This window comes from Perognathus longimembris, chromosome 6 (assembly GCF_023159225.1).
Source record: "Perognathus longimembris pacificus isolate PPM17 chromosome 6, ASM2315922v1, whole genome shotgun sequence".
Classification (NCBI taxonomy): domain Eukaryota; kingdom Metazoa; phylum Chordata; class Mammalia; order Rodentia; family Heteromyidae; genus Perognathus; species Perognathus longimembris.
In genome coordinates this window covers 29,605,311-29,624,991 of record NC_063166.1, presented here as the reverse complement: position 1 = coordinate 29,624,991, position 19,681 = coordinate 29,605,311, and the positions used below count along the sequence as shown (strand labels likewise).

The window sequence follows — 19,681 nt, the reverse complement described above, 5'->3', positions numbered from 1 at the left end:
TAATCTTCTAAATAAGGTATCTCTTGATTTTTTTAAAATTTTAAACTCTGTACTTTTTCCACTCTAGGTATTCTCTGTCAACTATCAGAAGAAATGAAATTTTAGAAGAGCTTAAAAACATTTCTCTTGTCTATACCTACATGATGGATATTTTTATCTCTACAGGGTAGGATTTTTGTCAGGTCTATCTTATTTAGACACAGCTTGAGAACCCTAACTTTATTCAGAACACTCAATACTCCATATTGAATGGACCCAAGACCTCATTTCCTAAATGGTTGTTAAAATCGAAAGTTTAAAATCAACAAAATTGATTATCTGTTCTATGTCCTCCTAGGAAGCCATGCCCTCACTTTACCACCTCTATCTGGTTTCTAATTTCTTATTTATTTCTGGAACTCAAAGATCTCCTTTATTATTGAGTGAATATATATGCATATGTATATATGATTCTTACTCAATTTAACCTAAAATTTCTAGTTCTTTTTTTTTTTTTTTTGCCAGTCCTGGGCCTTGGACTCAGGGCCTGAGCATTGTCCCTGGCTTCTTTTTGCTCAAGGCTAGCACTCTGCTGTGGCTCAAGTGGCAGAGTGCTAGCCACTTGAGCCACAGCGCCACTTCTGGCCGTTTTCTATATATGTGGTGCTGGGGAATCGAACCCTGGGCTTCTTGTATACGAGGCAAGCACTCTTGTCACTAGGCCATATTCCCAGCCCAAATTTCTAGTTCTTAACAGAACAAATTCTGTAAATGAAATAAGACTTTTAGCCTCCAATTTCGGCTGAATGGTAAAACTCAAACTACCAAAATATTTGCCCAGTTTATCATCCTGCCAGAACCAGAAGCCCAAAGGCACATTCTTTTGCATGTTTCCTTCCAAAGATCTAAACCTACTGGCTGTCAACAAAAACTACCCACCAAGAAGAAAATAGTTATATTTGAAATGGTTCTAGGATAAATGTCAGAAGGCTTCAAATGTCTCCACTAAGGAATTATTCCAAATCTTTCAAGAAAAGTAATCAGAGTTAAATGAGTGTACGTTTAGAGTCCATAGAAGAATTTGACTTAGCAAGATTCTTATAGTAACTGAGTCAAGGGAGTTGCTATGGCTTCCTATTATGCAAAGGGCCTAGAACAGATTTTTCTGCTATGTCATCATATTTGACAATTTCTACCTCACACTACTAATAGACTAATCTAAGACAAGCAATTATTTGGAATAAGGATGAAGAGAGAGTACCTGGAAGTAGTAGTGGGAATATTTAGGGTGAGCTATCATTGAAGGCACACGTACAACTACTGCCCCGCTCGAGAGCCTTCTCAAACTTCTACAAGCAGTCCACTCACTACACTTTTACCTGTCTCCTTTTAGTTCTAGCCTGAAGCCAGAGGTAAGCCAGCCTTATTGCTGTAACATGATACCTCATCTCCAGGCCCATGAAAAATGTAACACTACATGTTTGCAAAATACATGTTTCCTTCTCAGATGTGGTGTTTCTCCAGTAGTTTCCCTATCATTTGACTCTTGAGTTTTGCAGGGAAATAAATGATCATCTCTCCCCACTTAGCATTTGTGTGACTCCTGACACCCTCCAACTTCTCCCACTTAGAGAAGAATCACATTTTAAACCCCTTTTCTCTAATCTAATCTGGAATTTCAAGATGTTTATAGAAACTATCTGGAAAAAATGCAAGTCTGTGGCCTCTATTCCATTTTATTATTTCTAGTAGCATAAGTTAAGTGTACAAAGGGGTTTTAAACTGTCATTTACATATATTTATATAATGTATTTGACCAAATTTTGACCTTCTATTTTACTCAAGGAAAGATCTCTCAATTGTCCGTCCATCTATTTATAATACATGCATTGTACATTTTAATGGTTCTGTGAGTGTTCTCTTTTATTACAAAATCCAATTGCCTGAGAACTTGATGTTTTAACTGTCAGTCTTTCCCCAACTGCCAGCAGAGTGATTGGCAGACAGAATTGTGTGGTTAGTGGAAAAACTTTGTGTTATTGGGTAGAGACCAATGGAATGAGCAATAGCATTTTGATTTTGAAAGCAGAAAGCCTCCCCTGACTTCACTTGCCTGTCAAATTCTGGATGTCTCAGTGCTTTTCGTGTTCTTATTTTTGTCATGAATGCTGTGCTTTCCTTCTACACTGTGAATGTGAAACAGCTTAGTGTATTTCTTCAGGGATTTAGGATTTTGCTAGGTGATACCAAGGGATGGATGTAATTCAGTGACATTTTTGTCAGGCTGCTAAAGAGTAAATTTTCCTTGACTGTGGCAGGAGGTAATTATTTTTTGTTTGTTTGTCTCTGGCACATGTAAAGAAAATTTGGGGTTGTTATTTCAACTATTCCAAGATATGTTGGCTTTGTTTTGTAGGAATAGTAAAAGCATTCCTTGTTGGAAGAATTGCTAGCTTTTGCTTATCCCTGAAGAGTCAATGTAGTTTTTAATACTGTGATATTGTGAACATTTTATTTTTAAATTCAATCTGGCAGTAATAAATATACCCTTTCCCTGGAGATGGCCTTGATGTGACTCTTCAAACTATGATCTTTCCTGATACTTTACCCACAGTATACTCTCATCAGTTCTCTGTCGCTATGATAAAATAATTGAAGCAATTAATTTATAAAGAGGAAATGTATATTTTAGGTCATGGTTTTGGCTATTCTAATCCAACTTTAGTTGTATTCATTGCTTTTGGCCTCTGACAAGATAGCACATCATGACATGGAGTGACATGGCAGAGAAAAAAAGCTATTAACCTCATGAATTGGGAGGCAAAGAGAAAGAGTTTGAGTTTCACAGACCCCAATGACTTAAAGACCTCCCACTAGGCTCCACCTTCTAAGGTTCTAAGACCTCCCAGTAGTGCCACCTAGGGCCAAGCCTTCACCCATGGGCCACAAGGGGATACTTTGTCCAAACAAAGGTACCCACTTTTAATCTTTCTACAGCTTACATGGAATATCCTCTACAGAGGATAAAAATCAATAGGCAAGGTGTCTGCACTCAGATTACCCACTAAACAAATGTTTAGAAAGTGACAACTTAACAAATAACAGTAATAAAAACCACTTAGATCACTTTTTGGTGTAAAACAATCATTTATAAAGATTTCTTCACAACCAGCAAGCTCTTCAAAGATTCCTTTTTGTAACCTACTTCCATGTTAACATTTTTGGGTATTTGATTAAAATGTACCAAGAGAAGGGAATGACATATTAGTCTTGAATACATGTGTGTGTGCACATGCATATATATATACATATATATGCATATAAACAAGAGTGCTTGCCTCGTATACATGAAGCCCTGGGTTCGATTCCTTTGGCACCACATATATAGAAAAGGCCAGAAGAGGTGTTGTGGCTCAAGTGGCAGTGCTAGCCTTAAGCAAAAAGAAGCCAGGGACAATGCTCAGGCCCTGAGTCCAAGCGCCAGGACTGGCAGAAAAAAAAAATGGGGCTGGGAATATGGCCTAGTGGCAAGAGTGCTTGCCTTATATATATGAAGCCCTAGGTTTGATTCCTCAGCACCACATATATAGGAAAGGCCAGAAGTGGCACTGTGGCTCAAGTTGGCAGAGTGCTAGCCTTGAACAAAAAGAAGCCAGGGACAGTGCTCAGGCCCTGAGTTCAAGCCCCAGGACTGACTAAATATATATATATACATTCCAGATTTCATGTCTATTATCTCAGCAAGTCTGGAGGTAGAGATTGGAGAAATTTCAGTTTGAGTCCAAAGGTTAGCAAGGCCTCATCTCACCTAGCAAGCTGAGTATGGTGGTTTGTATCTGTGATTTCAATGACATAGGAAGTGTATGTAGCAGGATTGTGGCCCAAAGTAGTCCCTGAACAAAATGTGAGACTCCCATCTGAAAAATACAGAAAACAAGAACGGTGCAGCACAAGCTCCAGAGCACTTGCCTAGTATTGTATCTGTGTAGAAGTACATTTGCATGGATATGGATATGGATGGTCACATGTCTTAACTGCAACTACATTCTTGAAGTTTTCTTCTACAAATGGTGAGAAGTAAGATTTCAACTCAGGGACTGAACTATGTCTGATTCCTACTCATTCCTGTCCTTCTGAATGGTGCTTCTAGCACTTCTGGCCTCCCAGAGGAACAGTCATCTCCATAAGCAACCTGGACGAACTCTGCACAAATACCTGTGCTTCTTAATGAGGCCTTTGGGATAACTAAGGGGAGAAAAACTTGTTAACCCTCCATTGTTCTCAACCAAAGGTTAATTTGAAAGTTATCTGAAATATAAGCCTTTACTACATTAATTAAAATAAAAGTCTACTGGGTAAAAAATTTATGAGCTTTCTATCAAATGGCCAACATAATTATCACAAAACTAATAAAAGAATTTGAATCCTTGCTCTGTATTTGCTTGCTCCTTTCTCACATTCTCGTGGTCGGCAGGCTTTATTATATCCACTTCTCAACGGAACCAGCAGAGGCTGTTGGCTCCTGGGTGGATCTTTTGGCCAAGATCCCTGCCCCTTAATCTCTTCCCAGAAATGAGTTCTTAAGTTTCCATTTCAAAGGATTCTTTGGTATCGCCATTTTCATAACTAGCTTTTCTCTAAGTTCTGTCTGCAGCTAGCAATGGAATAACTTGAGTAGTGAAACTGGGTACTGGTAGCTCACGCCTGTAATCCAAGCTACTCACCAGGCTGAGATCTCAGGATCACGGTTCAAAGAAAGCCTGGGCTGGAAAATCTATGAAACTCTTTATCTTGAATTCAACATCAAAAAAGCTGGAAGGGGAGCTCAAGTGGTAGAGCACCAGCCTTGAACACAAAAGCTCAGAGACAGCTCTTAGGCCAGAGTTCAAGCCCCAGACAAGCATTAATAACACAACAACAACAACAACCAGTGGTATTCACTAAATGATCATTTAGTTTGTGGCTTTATTCCAATAAAGACTGTGTTCACTTTTTATTTGTAACCCTCATCTATAGCCTCCCTCCCCTCTTGCTTGCTCGCTCGCTCGCTCTTACTTCCTCTCTTTCTTTCTCTGTGCAAGCACTGGGGCTTAAACACAAAGCCTTTCACCCTTGCTTAGCTTTTTCACTTAAGGTTGATGCTCCACTTCTGGGTTTTTGTGAGTTTATTAGAGATAAGAGTCTCCCAAACTTGTCTGCAAGGGCTAGGTTTGAATCCAGATCCTCAGTTCTCAGCCTCCTGGATAATGAGGATTACAGGTGTGAGTCACTGGCATCCAGCTAATTCTTATTAACTTATAAAAATCATAATGGTTATTTAGGACCTCAATAGTGTATTTTTTGTTGTTGACACTACTTTTTTTTTCCTTTCTTATAATTCAGTATGGAATTGTTTTTAGCAAAAAAAAAAAAAAGAGGCAGTTAATCTGATTAAAGTTCAATATATGCATATAAAATACTATGGTGAACCACTTCAAGAATTTTTATATACTTAAAGGCAAATGACAGGAACAGAAAATGGGTGCTATTTGGTGATGGATACTAAATGGGAGGGTATGGGAAAACAGAGAAAGTAAAGGAGGGTAAAATGAGTAAAACATTTTCTTTATATGTAAGAAAGCAGAACAATGAAAACTATTGAAGCTGGTTTAAGAAGGAGGTAGATGGGGCTAAGGGTGGGAGACTGGAGGAGTGAGTTTGATTAGTCACACTGTATGCATGCACAGAAATCTCAGAAGGAAACCATGCACAACTTAGTTACATATGCTAATAAAAAAGTAGCCACTGTGTTCAAGGATCTTAGATATCAGAAAAGTTAAGGTGGTGAAAATTGAAGGCTGAAGATCTGTTTCCTGTTAAGGAAAAATATTTTCTTTTTGTCAACCACCCTGTGAGGTCCATTTGATTCTTAGAGTTTTCTTATAGTGAAAGTTACCAGTGTTGACAGACTCCAAAAGACAAATCACTTGTATTTTCTCTCATATGAGAAAACTAGACTTAAAATACAACTATACACAGTAGCATATACAGGGCTCTATGCTCTTATACACCAATAAAATGACTAAAAGAAGTTATCTAAGTCCTCTGAACAACTAATGAACTGTTTATCAAAATGAATAACAGGCAGTGGAAACATGTTGGGAGGTGGGTAAAGGATGGGGCGTCACAGGAATGGAAAGAGGAAATGTGAGCAAATGTAGTCATTATATTCAATGTAAATTATGTAAAAAAAAAAAGAACTATGCAACTTGAGGGTAGAAATGAAAGGGAAAACGGTGGAATAACAAAGGAAAGAGTGTTATTGACCAAGAAGCATTGTACTCATAACTTCAGTTATGGAATTGTAACCCCTTTGTACACTATTTAATAATAATAATAATAACTAATAAAAAGATAAAAAATAATAAAATTACTAAACAAGAAAGTAGTTTCCATGTTTGTGAACAGTCTGAGCTGGTGCCCAGCTCCCAGTCCTTTGGCACTGATGCACTGATAAGTTGAGGGCTCCTTCAGCCCCAGATTTTTCTTTTTTCTTGGGACAAGAGTTTCCTGGGAGTCAGCATCTGTCCAGAACAAATGCTGCCGAGAAGCCTGTGCCACCGCCTCCGCTTCCATGGGTAATGGATGCTCTGAGACCCTTTCTTTTATCCTTCCCAGATCACTCTCTAGCATGACCCACCTCTTCTTCATAGCATTGTCTCTCCCAAACTCCTTCACGCACTCTTCATGCTCCCCTCTGTCCATCACATACGTTCATAACACTTCCTTCAACTTCTCCTCTAAGGTCTGAATCTTACTTGAATTTACTGGCCCTGCCTTCCTACACATCCTTGTGTTACATTCCCAATGCACATGTGAGAATTGTGAGTTCACAAATCCTAAAGAGGAGAAGAACCAGATGAAGAACCCTTAATATGTGTTCTTGATGAGGTTGGTATTTCTTTGTTGTTTGTTGTTGTTGTTGTTGTTTCTGTTTGTGTTAGTATTGAGGTTTGAACTCAGTGTCTTGTGTACTTACTTGGCTTTTTTTTCTGAAGGCTGATGCGCTACCACTTTCAGTTTTTCGGTGCTTTATTGGAGATAAAAGTCTCACAGACTTTCCTGCCCAGGTTGGCTTCAAACCTCAGTCCTCAGACCTCAGCCTCCTGACGTGCTAGAATTACAGGTATGAACCACCAGCACCCAAGGCTCTTTCCCTTTGACACAGGGCTGAAGGCATACGTGTATGGCTCCTAACAGTACAGAGTGCATAATGGGTGCTCTATTGCATTGTGTGAGTGGATGAGTGTGTAAAGCAAAACACAAAATCCTGATGTTATGTTGGTTATCTAAAGCTGCATAGATAGAGAGGAAGGTGGACAGGTAGGGAGACCCAGGAGCTAGATAAAGAGGTGATAATACATGCACAGATCATCTTACCACAGAAAGGCCTTCGTGGAAATAAACCCCGACATTGTAGAAGTTCCCATCATGTCGAATTGATTGTGTTCTGGCCTTCAGGTGCTCCATTTGCCACCACAACACACAGGTCCCTGGTTGACCCAGCAGGGACACTCTGAGGAAGTACCAGCCTGGAGAAGCCTTGTCCTTCAGACCCCGGATGCATTTAATCTGTATTTGAAGAAGCTGTAGCGACTGAGACTGCTCAAGCTACACAAAGGGGGAGTTCTTGAATTACACAGGAACTAGGTAAAACCACACAATTAGCAACAATGGGTTTCTCAGAAAGGAAAAAGTAGACAATTATTTTACTCAACCTGTAATTGTCAGGTATTAGCAATGAGAACAGTTGAGGACATACAATATATAATTAAGAGGCCAAAAGGCAATCCTCCTGGTGATGGGAAGGAAAGCTTAGCCAATTTTTTTAAACATGTTATGCTAATGATCTGTGACATCAGGAACCATTCATCTATTATAATAAGATAGACTTAATGGAAAACCAACACTTCTAAAACCACACAGCATGCTGTCCAAGGTAAGCTAAACCTGGGTGCTAAACTTCACACTGTGAACTTGACAAGTGATAACCTGGCTGACAGTAATCACAGACGCTAATGTCACACCAATAAGTGCAAGGCAGAACAGGTCAGACTAACACCTCAGCTGATCAAAATATAGGAGGAGTAACATATACGTTACCCTGAAACTTAGAACAAATTCCATGCAACTAGTTGTACAAGAAGGGTTTCATTTTGGTATGTCCCTATATATGTACAAGGCATCTTGCTCAGACATAGCCCCCTACCATTCTCCCTCCTCAAACCAATCAAACAAGTTCATTCTTCTGTTTTCATACATCCACATAAAATATTTTGTCCATATTCATTCTCTCTGTTCACGCTTCTCTCCCCCGCTAGTACCTCCAGCTCTGACAGAATCTGCTTTATATTACTGTCCATCATATGGTTTAGAGTATGCTATTGTTCAAAGAGGTTTGATCATGGTATTTGATGTGTGCATATACAGAATACTTTGAGGATCACTTGAAGGGATTAGGATCATATACACACATGTACACCATATATATACATACATGTATGTATATATATTTAAATGATCTTTAGTGTATGTTACATATATGTTTATCTTCATTTTCTTTGTTAGTGGATGGGGGGAGGCGCTTGAACTCGGGGCTTGGGAGTTGTCCTTGAGCTTCTTTTGCCTAGGACTAGCACTTGACCACTTTGGGCCACTGTGCCACTTCTAGTTTGGGAGTGGTTAACTGGAGATAGGAGTCTCGTGGGGATTTTTCTGCCTGGGCTGGCTTTGAATCTCCATCCTCAGATCTCAGCCTCCTAAGTATCTAGGATTATAGGTGTGAGCCATCAAACCCCAGCTTCTGTATCTTTCAAGTCTAAAATCTACATATAAGAGGAAATGTGACCATTGCCCTTCTGAACCTGACTTAAAACTTCACTTAACATGCAGATCTCCAGTTCCATCCATTTCCCTGCCAACAACGTAATTTCATTTCTCTTTATGGCTAGCTAGTAGGCCAAGTGACTTCTCATTTACAACATATTTGAATTCACTGTTTACCCCCAGTAAGAGAAGTGGGTCATCTTCATTTTCAGTAAGTGCCAAAAAGTTTATACAAATTAGTGATTTTCAATGAATTATTATTTTATTAAATAAACACTAAACTAAAATTGCTAATTACCCAAATGGCATCAAACATGATCCTATACTCAGAAGTCTTAGCTTAATAGTGTTGAGAATAATTTGACGTTGAAGAGTTCTCTGATACATTGTACTTTAATTTTAAAAAATGCCATTTGCTGGGACCAAGTTACTTTCTGAGCCATTCAAGTTAATCAGCATCTAACAAGAAGGATTTCTTAATCCTGCTTGGACTTTATCTTTAAATAAAGATAATATACATAATATCTATATTTCCATAGAGATAGTATGCTTCTAGAATTAAATCACTGTTAAATAAACATTGAAAGTTGTTCAGCTTCTTTTGTTTACTCATATAAGTCATACTTAAAAATGAATCAAAATAATTATTTCTTGTTTAATTAGAAAGTCTTAATTAACAACAAAGACTTAACCTTAATATTTTGGCTTCCAAAAATATTTTAAAAATTAACTCCATGTGAATAAATAAGACAATCTTTTTAAACCTCAAGGCAGGATTACTGATGCAGGCAGACAGAGTTATTAAACACATTCTAAATTAAACGCCTCTATGAATTTTATACTGAAATATATTGTGATAGTTTTTGCATGCCAAATGTGACATTTTGTGTTTTAGATTCATCTTCTGTAGTAATTTTGGAAATGTCAGACAAACAAAGATTTTGTCATTTACCAATGGAATTACTATGCATGGCTGCTTCGCCATTTTTTTGCTGGCTCTTGTGGTTGTTTCAAGTCAGCAAGCCATAAAAAATCTTTATCTCTCTGAAACACAGCAATTTGGAAGATAATCGAATGGTGACTAGGGGCAGAAATGCCAGGCTGAGGAATTACACCACAATCTCTCTTGCATTTACAACCTTCCTCAAAGCGAGTGTCAGATGAGTAGGAGATGCAGATAGAAGATTCATGGAATCTCAAGCCTTGTCTCATTTGCATGGCAACAGGCCTGTCTCACTGTATGGTAAGGAATGAGCTTCTCCCACTGACTTCCTGTTTCAGGGAATTCTCAAGGCTTTGCCATTGAGAGATGCTAGTCTTTCCTTATTAGCATCAAAGTTTCACTTTAAAAAAAAATGTGTTTCTCTCATGAGGCCTACTAGAGAAAAAGCACAAGAGGCAAATATATCTAGACAGTCAATCTCCTCACTTAACATGTTCCACTAGGAAAAAAAAAAAGTTAGTTCTAAGAGCTCACCTTGCAGCAAGATCCTGAAGCTCCCCTGGAATCATCAGTCACTTGTGTGAAAGAATCAGGTTTAGTGCCACACCCCTTTTTGCCAACAGTTAACTCTTCAATGGACGCTGGATGTGGAGTTCTCCTACAGTTATGAAGAAGCAAGACAGAAAAATGACAATAGGTCCTTTAAAAGAGAGAGAGAGAGAGAGAGAGAGAGAGAGAGAGAGAGAGAGAGAGAGAATGCCTTGTCTTTGGAATCACAATACAATTTGATGTTTTCCTTCAACATTTTGTCAGATTAACTAGCAATTAAATAAACACCACATTACAGGTGCTGCAGCTGATTAAAGTCAGAGAGGAAGTGGCTTTTGAAGTCTGGCCTCATAAAATATAAGACTCACTTTACTTACTACTGATCTCCCAGCAATTAAAATGTCATGTTGTCAAAATTGCCAAGAGATCAAATACAGCCGTCCTTATATAGCTGTGAAAGACTGGTTCCAGGAACCCCCTGTTCCCCCAACACACACATGGGTAGCCAAATCTACACATGTTCAAACCATCTATATAATAGTAGAGTGTTCACATATAGCCTATCCATATCCTTCTGTGTAATTTAAATCATCTCTACATGACTTACCATCTTTAATTCTTAAAAATTATTGTATAGTATATTCTTATAGTTACTAATTCTTAACAGTTGTTTCACTATATTTTCCATCCATCTTAGACCTAGGTACATTTTTGATCCGTGACTGGTTCACTCAATATATACAGAGATAAAGGGCTGATTGTATTTGATAAGACTTCTAATTACTTCATTTTTTTAATCATTCCCCCTTCAATCTACCAATTGTTCAAAAAACTTGGAAATGAAATTTAAATAGATAAATACCTAATATATGACATTAAATTTTATATTCTTTTTTCATCAGTCATGGGGCTTGAACACAGAGCCTGGATCAAGGCAAGCACTCTATGGCTTTGAGTCATAGCACCACTTCTGGTTTTCTGGTGGCTAATTCGAGGTAAGAATCCCACAAGGGGGCTGGGGATATAGCCTAGTGGCAAGAGTGCCTGGCTCGGATACACGAGGCCCTAGGTTCGATTCCCCAGCACCACATATACAGAAAACGGCCAGAAGCGGCGCTGTGGCTCAAGCGGCAGAGTGCTAGCCTTGAGCGGGAAGAAGCCAGGGACAGTGCTCAGGCCCTGAGTCCAAGGCCCAGGACTGGCAAAAAGAAAAAGAATCCCACAAGGACTTTTCAGCCTGGGTTGGCTTTAAACTGCGACCCACAGATCTCAGCCTCCTGAGTAGCTAGGATTACAGGTATGAACCACTGGCACCCAGCTTTTTTTTTTTTTTTAATGTACGTTCCAGAGGTGAATTTTTTTCTCCTTAAGATGTTCCCCTGACTCTTGCCCTCTTATTAATATTCGCTCACTTTGTTTCATGTTTATTGTTAACTATTTTTTCTCCTGGTCAGATACTGTTATTTTTCTACTTTACCAAATTCATTTAAATTAACAAGTATCATGTAACTTACTCCTCCTGACTTACACTTAATTCCACGGGCAAGTCTATCGGTGACAATGGCTATGCCTCACCAGAGAAGAGGCCTTTTGGGGTCTCATTGCTGTTTAGTTTCCTATAACACAACTGATTTCCTTTGATTTCATTAGAGCTACATTGACACAGGGTTCATTAGGACACCCATTTGCTAGCAATTCAATTTCAAATTAAATACACTTTGTTGTAAATTTTATTACTTTTAAACTACTGTATCTATTGTCTTTAATGACCCTATTATACTGTTATGAAGGTAAACAGATTTTCTAAGTAAATATCAAATATATTCTCTTGACCACATTGCGATGATATACCCAGCTACTTTCTATATCCCTTTGGTAGGAATTGTAAGGCACTCAGAAACAACTTTAAAAAATTAATCTAGGTAATTATACGCTACAGTCATAATTACAATCTGAAAGAAGGGGGGAATAAAGAAAATACAGTTCCCAGTTACAATCCCACTTTTTTTTGTAATTAGAGGTTTTCTAAAAATGACTTCCTTAAATTTAAAAAAGAATGCAATGGTTAACAAAAAGGGGAAGACACCAGAGAGCTAAATATCATCTAGTAATTTGAGTTCCTTTAAACTAGTTGCATTCTAGGTGAGGAAACAAGGCTGACATTAGATCATATCTACCTTAGGTCTCAAGGTCAACTATCCTTCCTGATTCCTCCTCATACAGAGCACTTGTTAATTTCATGTTATATAAACTGAAGATTGCTTCTTGGACTCCTCTTGGGTACCAAAATCTGTAGATGCTCACATCCCTTATCCATGGCCTCATATTGAACAGAACATGGGCACATCCTGTGTAATTTGAAGTCTCTCTCCATGACTTACAATACCTAATACAAACTAAACACTCTAGAAATAGCTGTTATACTCTATTGCTTAAGGAAAGGACAAGAAAAAGAGCTGTATATGTTCAGTACCGATATAGAACTTTCTTTCAAATACCTTCTACACAAGATTTATTGAGTCATGAGTATGAAAAGCACAAGAATAGCTGTATGGGAATTTTGTTGTTGTTGCTGCTGCTGCTTTGTTTCATCTTGTTTTGTTTTGTTTTTTATCAGTAATGGGGCTCAAACTTGGCCTGGGAGCTATCCCTGAATATTTTCTCTAAAGGATAGCACTCTACCACTTTGAGCATAGCACCACTTCCAGATTTCTGGTAGTTAATAAGAGTCTCATAGGCTTTCCTGCCTAGACTGGCTTTGAACCAAGATCCTTACACCTCAGCCTCCTGAGTAGCTAGGATTATAGATGTGAGTCACCAGCACCTGGCTTAGCTGCATGTTCTGTATGTTTTAAAAAGCTGTGTTGGTATGTTATAAAAATCTTCCCAATGGCCCAAAGTCCAGACAAAATATCCATGAACAAATTGACCTGTAGTCTTCAAAGTTAGTGGACACATTTTTAATATACAGTAAAACAAACATTGTAAATATTTGTATCCTGCAATTTCTAGGCTGTGTATTCTAGGTATTTTTTTCTACAGCCTAATTTTTAGTTATTCCCTAGAGTTTCATTCTCAAAGCCTCCCATAATCTACTTCAATGAATCTCTATTGTTGGAGATTGAAGTTGGTTCCTATTTTCTCCCTGACCATTTTCCAGTCCTCTCATTAAGAAGCACTGGGCTGGGAAAGGACGCTATTCTACACCTCACTAGTATTGAGCTGGGTACTGAAATGATGCCTTAGTGATGGAGTACTTTGCTTGCAAGGACTCCTCTTTCAGACACTAGATAGTCCTACCCAGGTAAACATCTTATTGGCATTGCTGAATGAAGTTGTAGTTATAGAAAAGGGCATGAATAAGCTGTAGGGGTTACAGTGGGATGTCTTGGTCCTACCATTGCTGACATTTTGGATCAGATATTTGTTTGTTGTGGAGCCTGCCCTGTGATTTGGATGTCATTTAGTAGAATCTCAACCTACTTTATGCCTACTAAATAGCACTACCATCCCATCCTGTCCCAGCTGGGACAATCAAAAATGTCACCAACTATCACCAAATATCCCATGTGGGTAATATTGACCACTGTTAAGAGCCACTGGTATTCTCAGTATGAAGTGGCATCTACCAAGTATTCAGCATGCGCAGGGCAAGTCTCTCAGACACATTGCATTTTATTCGTTGTTGGGCAAGCATTGGGTCTTGAACTCAAGGAGTGGCACTCCTGTGTCATTCTTACCAGGCTTTGTTCACTCATAAGACACTCTACCATTTGAGCCCTGTCTCCACTTCTGGCTATTCGTTATTTACTTGGAGACAAGAGACAAGTCTCTCAGATTTGTCTTCCAGGACTGACTTGAAACCACAATCCTCTGATCTTAGCCTCCTGAGTAAATAGGATTACAGCCATTAGCCACCAGCACTCTGCCACCTGTATTGTTGTCTCATTCAACCCTTGTGGCAGTCAAACAAGGTACAAGCATTTCTGATTAACTGAGGAGCAACTGATGGTGAAGAATACTGAGTCTCTAGTGCAAGGTCATATGGGAAGGATAATTCTTATTGTTTGAAGTGAGACTACTATTTGCAAGCTGCCTCTGAACTTACTTCTCTTCTGCTGCTGCTACATGAGAGAAAGTAATGGTCATATCCACCTTCAGAAATCCTTGCGTGGCGCAAAGATGACATTTTCTAAGAGATTAAAAAATATGTTCCAGTTATATTACCATGGATTAGATACCCCATAACCAAGCAGCATGTGGATAAAGGGACTCAAATAGATACGAGGATAAAATGGTGTCCTGGCTCCCAAAAATTATGGCCTGTCAGGTGACTCAAAGTAAAGATGTCAATCATCTATAATTGGTCCCTACTTAATCCATAGCATACACACAGCATCAAATCTAAGGTACACACCTCTTCAATGTTTTGACCGTTTCTAAAGATGACCTAAGAATATCTTGATTCATTCCTTCCCCTTCAAGTTTTAAGTCCTGTATAAAAGAAAGTAGAAATGAAATAAAACTGATTAAAAGCATGCTTGAAATATCTAGGTAAAGTTTGCTTTTTCCTCACGTAGGATATGGTAATCCTCAGAGTTTTAGAGCATACCTACGAATCATAATTTTAGTATCCACCTTACATTCTGATTTTTCTCATTTGCATTTGTTTACTTACTTTTCTTCCAGGAAGGTAGAGCAGAGATACTTACTAGATACCAGCACAACTGTTTTTCTCTCCATTCCCTCTCTTCTCTCTCTGTCTCTGTCTCTGTCTCTCTCTCAAACACACACACACACACACACACACACACACACACACACACACACACCCCACATTCCACATAATCACTTGGGTTTAGAACATGTAAATGGGTATACTGAAGAGTATGTTAATAATTTTATGTAATCTATCATCCAATTCATGGAATTTGGGGAACAAAATGAAATACATTTATGCAAGAACAATTGACAATTGACATAATCCAGGACTATCTTGTGAAAACTGTAATGTATAGAAACTCTATTCATAAATCTACTAACAATACTCCTGAAAATATGATGAGAGAGTTCCATATGCAACTATCCACAAAGTCAGTGAATGTGACTAATAGGGGGTGGGCAGTAGCTATCCTTATTATTAACCTAAATTCTATAACCTACTCTAAAAATTAACACAACAGCATTCCTACTGTGTGCTTCTAATCACACAGCTCAGCCCTGGTATGGTGCAGGAGAGAACTAGACAAAGGTATGAATAACTGGTGGCTGGGATCACAGCACCATAGCAGTTATGAAATCCGAACAAGAGATATTGGCTTCTCTTCGATGAGCTCCCAAGGTCTGACTCAGCTTTGCCCTCTCAGATCTTGGCTCCACATTGTTTCTTCCTTTTATTAACTGATTTGATTATAATTGCTCATGAATATTAATTATACATGTTTGTTTTCACTATGTCATTTTCATACATTTCCTTCCTTCCTTTCTTCTTTCTTTCCTTCATTTACTTTTCTGTTTTACTTCCTTGTGGTGCTGAGGATCAAACCCCAGGCAAATACCATCCCAATGATCTGCAACTGCAGGCCTGAACCCATTTTTAAACTTTGCATCTAGTTTTCCCAGCCTGCTTTCTGCCAGTAAAATTTAGGGGGCCCAAATATTTCTTCATTTTATTGTCTCTCTGTTCCTTTTAATCAAAGCAGGAAATTGTCCTGCTTATATAATATGTTTTAAAAGCTTTATGAGTCTTTTGTGAGTATTATAGGAGCTCACTTCATTAGATGAAAGCCCAAACCACAAATACCATCAAAATAATCTTCAGGCATGGTGTATGTGGCTCACACCTGTAATCCTAGCTACTCAGAAGGCTGAGATCTGAGGATCACAGTTCAAAGCTAGCCCAGGAAGGAAATTCCATGGGATTTTTATCTCTAATTAACTATTTAAAAAGCTGGAAATGATGCTTTGGTTCAAAGCAGTAGACCACTAGCCTTAAACACAAACAATGCTCAGGCCCTGAGTTCAAGCCTTGGGACCAGCAACCCCCTTCCCCCAAAAAAGAATTTTCTGGAGCTTAGACTTCTACAGACAAGACAAGGGGTCTTGTTCTTTGGCTTCCTAAACAGTCTATGCTGTCTGACTGATAGGAATTGCTTCACATTTTTAACGTCTTTAGCATGCTTGTGTCTACATACATACTACCATGCAGAATTCCTTTAATAGTTCTAAGGTCTTAAATGATTTGACTTGGCTTCTTCCTTGAACCATATTTTCCTGGGGTTGAATCTCAAGGGTCAGAAGCTGTTTCTTCATTGTAATGTCATTTGCCATCTAGAAGCTGAGATTTTTCTGAAACATCAAGTCTTGATTCATTTTAACAGTCCTTCCTTCCCTTTACCTCTCTCCACTTGCCTTTTGCAGTCAGCAGCAAGAACAATCCAGGTGGCACTTAGAGTCCTCGGGGTGCCAACGTCCTTAGTTAGCATAGGCAGTTCATGGGATACATTCTCTAGTCCCATGTAACTGCAGGCAGAGTTGTGTTCAACTCCCTGAGGTTCCATACGAAATATCTCTCCTCTGTTTTCCATTGAAGTGTGTTTTGCTCACTTTCCTACAAGCCCTTACCTTATTTCTCAAAGTTGGTAAGGATTGAAGTAACATTATCAAGCCTTCAGCCCACTCTGCCAAATTTATTTTGTGTTGTCAGTATTTCTCAGAATTTGGAGTTTGTTGTGGAAATATTCCACTTCTAGGTACCAAAAATCTGTGTTACAGAATTTCCTCCATGATCCATGAAGAATATATTCCAAGACTCCTATCTGAAACCTAAGATAAGAATGATCCTATATATAGTGGGTGGTATGGGTTTTCCCCCTATGATTTACCTATGATAAACTTAAATTTATAAATTAGGCACAGTAAGATTAACAATAATAAAATAGAATATTTATACCAATTCACTGTAATAAAGGTTACATAAATGCAGTGTTTCTCTTATTTCTGGATTTTTCCATTTTAGAATTTTCATGTCACAGCAGGGTACAGGTAATTGAAATCACGGAAGATAGAACTGTGTACTAAATGAAACTACAAAGCACTCACTGCCTCATATTTCTTTAATCTGAAAACCTGGTCTTTTCAAACAACAAATGTACATAGTCTGACACAATTTCCTAGGCTCACAAAATGGAGTAACTTAGTGGGTCTCTCATGAGTGTATGAGCAGGAGACAAGTGGTGTCCACAGCCATCTCAAAGTCAAATAAGGCTGAAGTCAGCTTCCAGTTTAACCATGTGCTTGCTAGCCTCCACTCATTGCTGAGTGTTGGGAGAGGTTTTGGTTTCCCCCTCATGTCTCTTGTGCACAGGCTACTCAAGAGACAGCAGCTTCTTCTTCCCAAGTGAAAAAGGAGACCATTGAAATAGAAGACCCCATGCATATCCACTAGAAAAGCAAAGGGAAGTTGGAAGCATTGGTATTGAGAAACTCCACAAGGAAAATATCAGCTACAGGATTATTCTGTCTGAATGGGCCTATTGTTTTGGATATTGGGAAAGTTCTCTGCTAGAATTCTCTGTTAAATATATTTCCTATCCCTTTAGCTTCCTTCTTGTGAACTTTGTCAATACCTACTAGTCTTAAATTGGGTCTTTTGATTGTGTCCTGAAGTTCCAGCAAACACTTTTCTTGTTTCTTGGATTTATCCTGAAAACTTCTGTCCTTTCTCTAGTTCCCCTTTGATTCCAGAGACTCTATCTTCTATGTTGTCTAATTCTGCTGTCAAGACTTTCTACTTTTTATTTTCCTGCCTGCTAACTGATCATTTTTGATGGCTTCAGTCTCTTCATTGAAGCTTTGTTCTACTTCTGTGATTTATCTGTGTCTTTCCTCATGTCCTTTAGCTGAGTGATTGTTTTGTTGGACTCCCTTGCCTTCTTTTGGAATTCATTTAGCTTTTTGTTTGTGGATTCCATGAATTCCTCCAACCATCTTGGTTAGTTTCATCATGCTGATGCATAGCCTTGTGCAAGCTTTCTATCTTTTTGTTGAACATATAAGCATTTTGAGAATTATCTTCTAGATCTTTCATTGGCTACTCTATTGACTTTCATTTTCTTAGGGTTGACGTTCTTTGACTTGCCATTTTTCTTGTGTTTCTATGATTTGTTCGTCCATTTGGAAACAAAATCAAATTAAAAAAAACACCACAGAACACAATTTATAGTCACAATTAAAGTATCTGGGTACTGGCACAATAATAGGCCTAAAAATATTACCAGAAGGGATGGGGAAAACACTAAGGCTCCTTGGCACAGGTCAAAACTTCCTAAGCAAGTTCCAGAATCAAAACAAATCAAAGAAAGACTAGATTAATGGGACTGCATCAAACTGAAGAGTGTCTTCATGGCAAAGGACATAGCTGGCAAGACAAATAGAAAGCTCACAGAATGGAAGATCTTTACTACCTATGTATCTATCATACAAGGGCCTTGTATCTCAAATATACTCAGAGCTCAAAAAGTTAAACCTCATAGAAACAAATCCTCAAAGAAACAGCATTCATTTAGCAATAAATGGGCTAAAGACTTAGACTTCTCTGAAGAAGAAAAAAGAAATGTAAATAGACACATGAAGAAATGTTCAACATCTCTTGTCATAAAAAAATGCAAATCAAAGTACATTGAGATTCCACCTAACCCCAGTTAGAATGACCATTATCAATAAAAGTAATAACAGATGCTGTGGGGATGTGGCCAAAAGGAACTCTACTATTCTATTTGTGGGAATGTAAACTTGTTCAAGAACTCTAGAAAGCAGTACGGAAGTTCCTCAACAGACTGAACAGAGCTTCCCTATGAACTAGCAATGCTACTTCAGGGCATCTATGCAATTCACCACAAACCAGGCTATACTAAAGCCACCATCACGACCATGTTCATTGCAGCATAGTTTATCATAGCCAATATATGGAATCAACCCAGATGCTCTTGAGTAGACAAATGGATCAAGAAAATGTGGTATGTATACACAATGGAATCCTATGCTTCCATCCAAGAAAATGGCATCACCCAATTCATAAGGAAATAAAGAGACCGGGAAAAGATTATACTAAGCTATACAAAGCGAAGTGAGCAGACCCAAAGAAACATAGGCTGCATGTTTTCCCTCATATGTAATAATTACAATGTACCTATAAATCTACAAGTAAACCCAATGGATAGTAAAGACAAATAATTATACCTGGACATGATTAATTAAACAGCACTCTACACATTCACACAGTGAGAACAAAGGAGAATATTCTTAGGAGAGGATTGCAAAGCCACAATAGCTATGTGCCTATGA

The 19,681-nt window shown here is 38.4% G+C and overlaps 1 protein-coding gene across 1 annotated transcript in view; it reads right to left on the bottom strand.

Annotated features, from left to right (window-relative positions):
• LOC125353670 overlaps positions 1 to 19,681 on the bottom strand; it is a gene marked incomplete at its 5' end in the record, with an annotated part of 258,574 nt that overhangs the window by 187,742 nt on the left and 51,151 nt on the right. The window contains 4 exons of the mRNA XM_048349341.1: positions 7,399 to 7,629; positions 10,322 to 10,445; positions 14,445 to 14,528; positions 14,754 to 14,830. Coding sequence (XP_048205298.1) covers positions 7,399 to 7,629; positions 10,322 to 10,445; positions 14,445 to 14,528; positions 14,754 to 14,830 — 516 coding nt within the window. The remainder of the gene's footprint in view (positions 1 to 7,398; positions 7,630 to 10,321; positions 10,446 to 14,444; positions 14,529 to 14,753; positions 14,831 to 19,681) is intronic.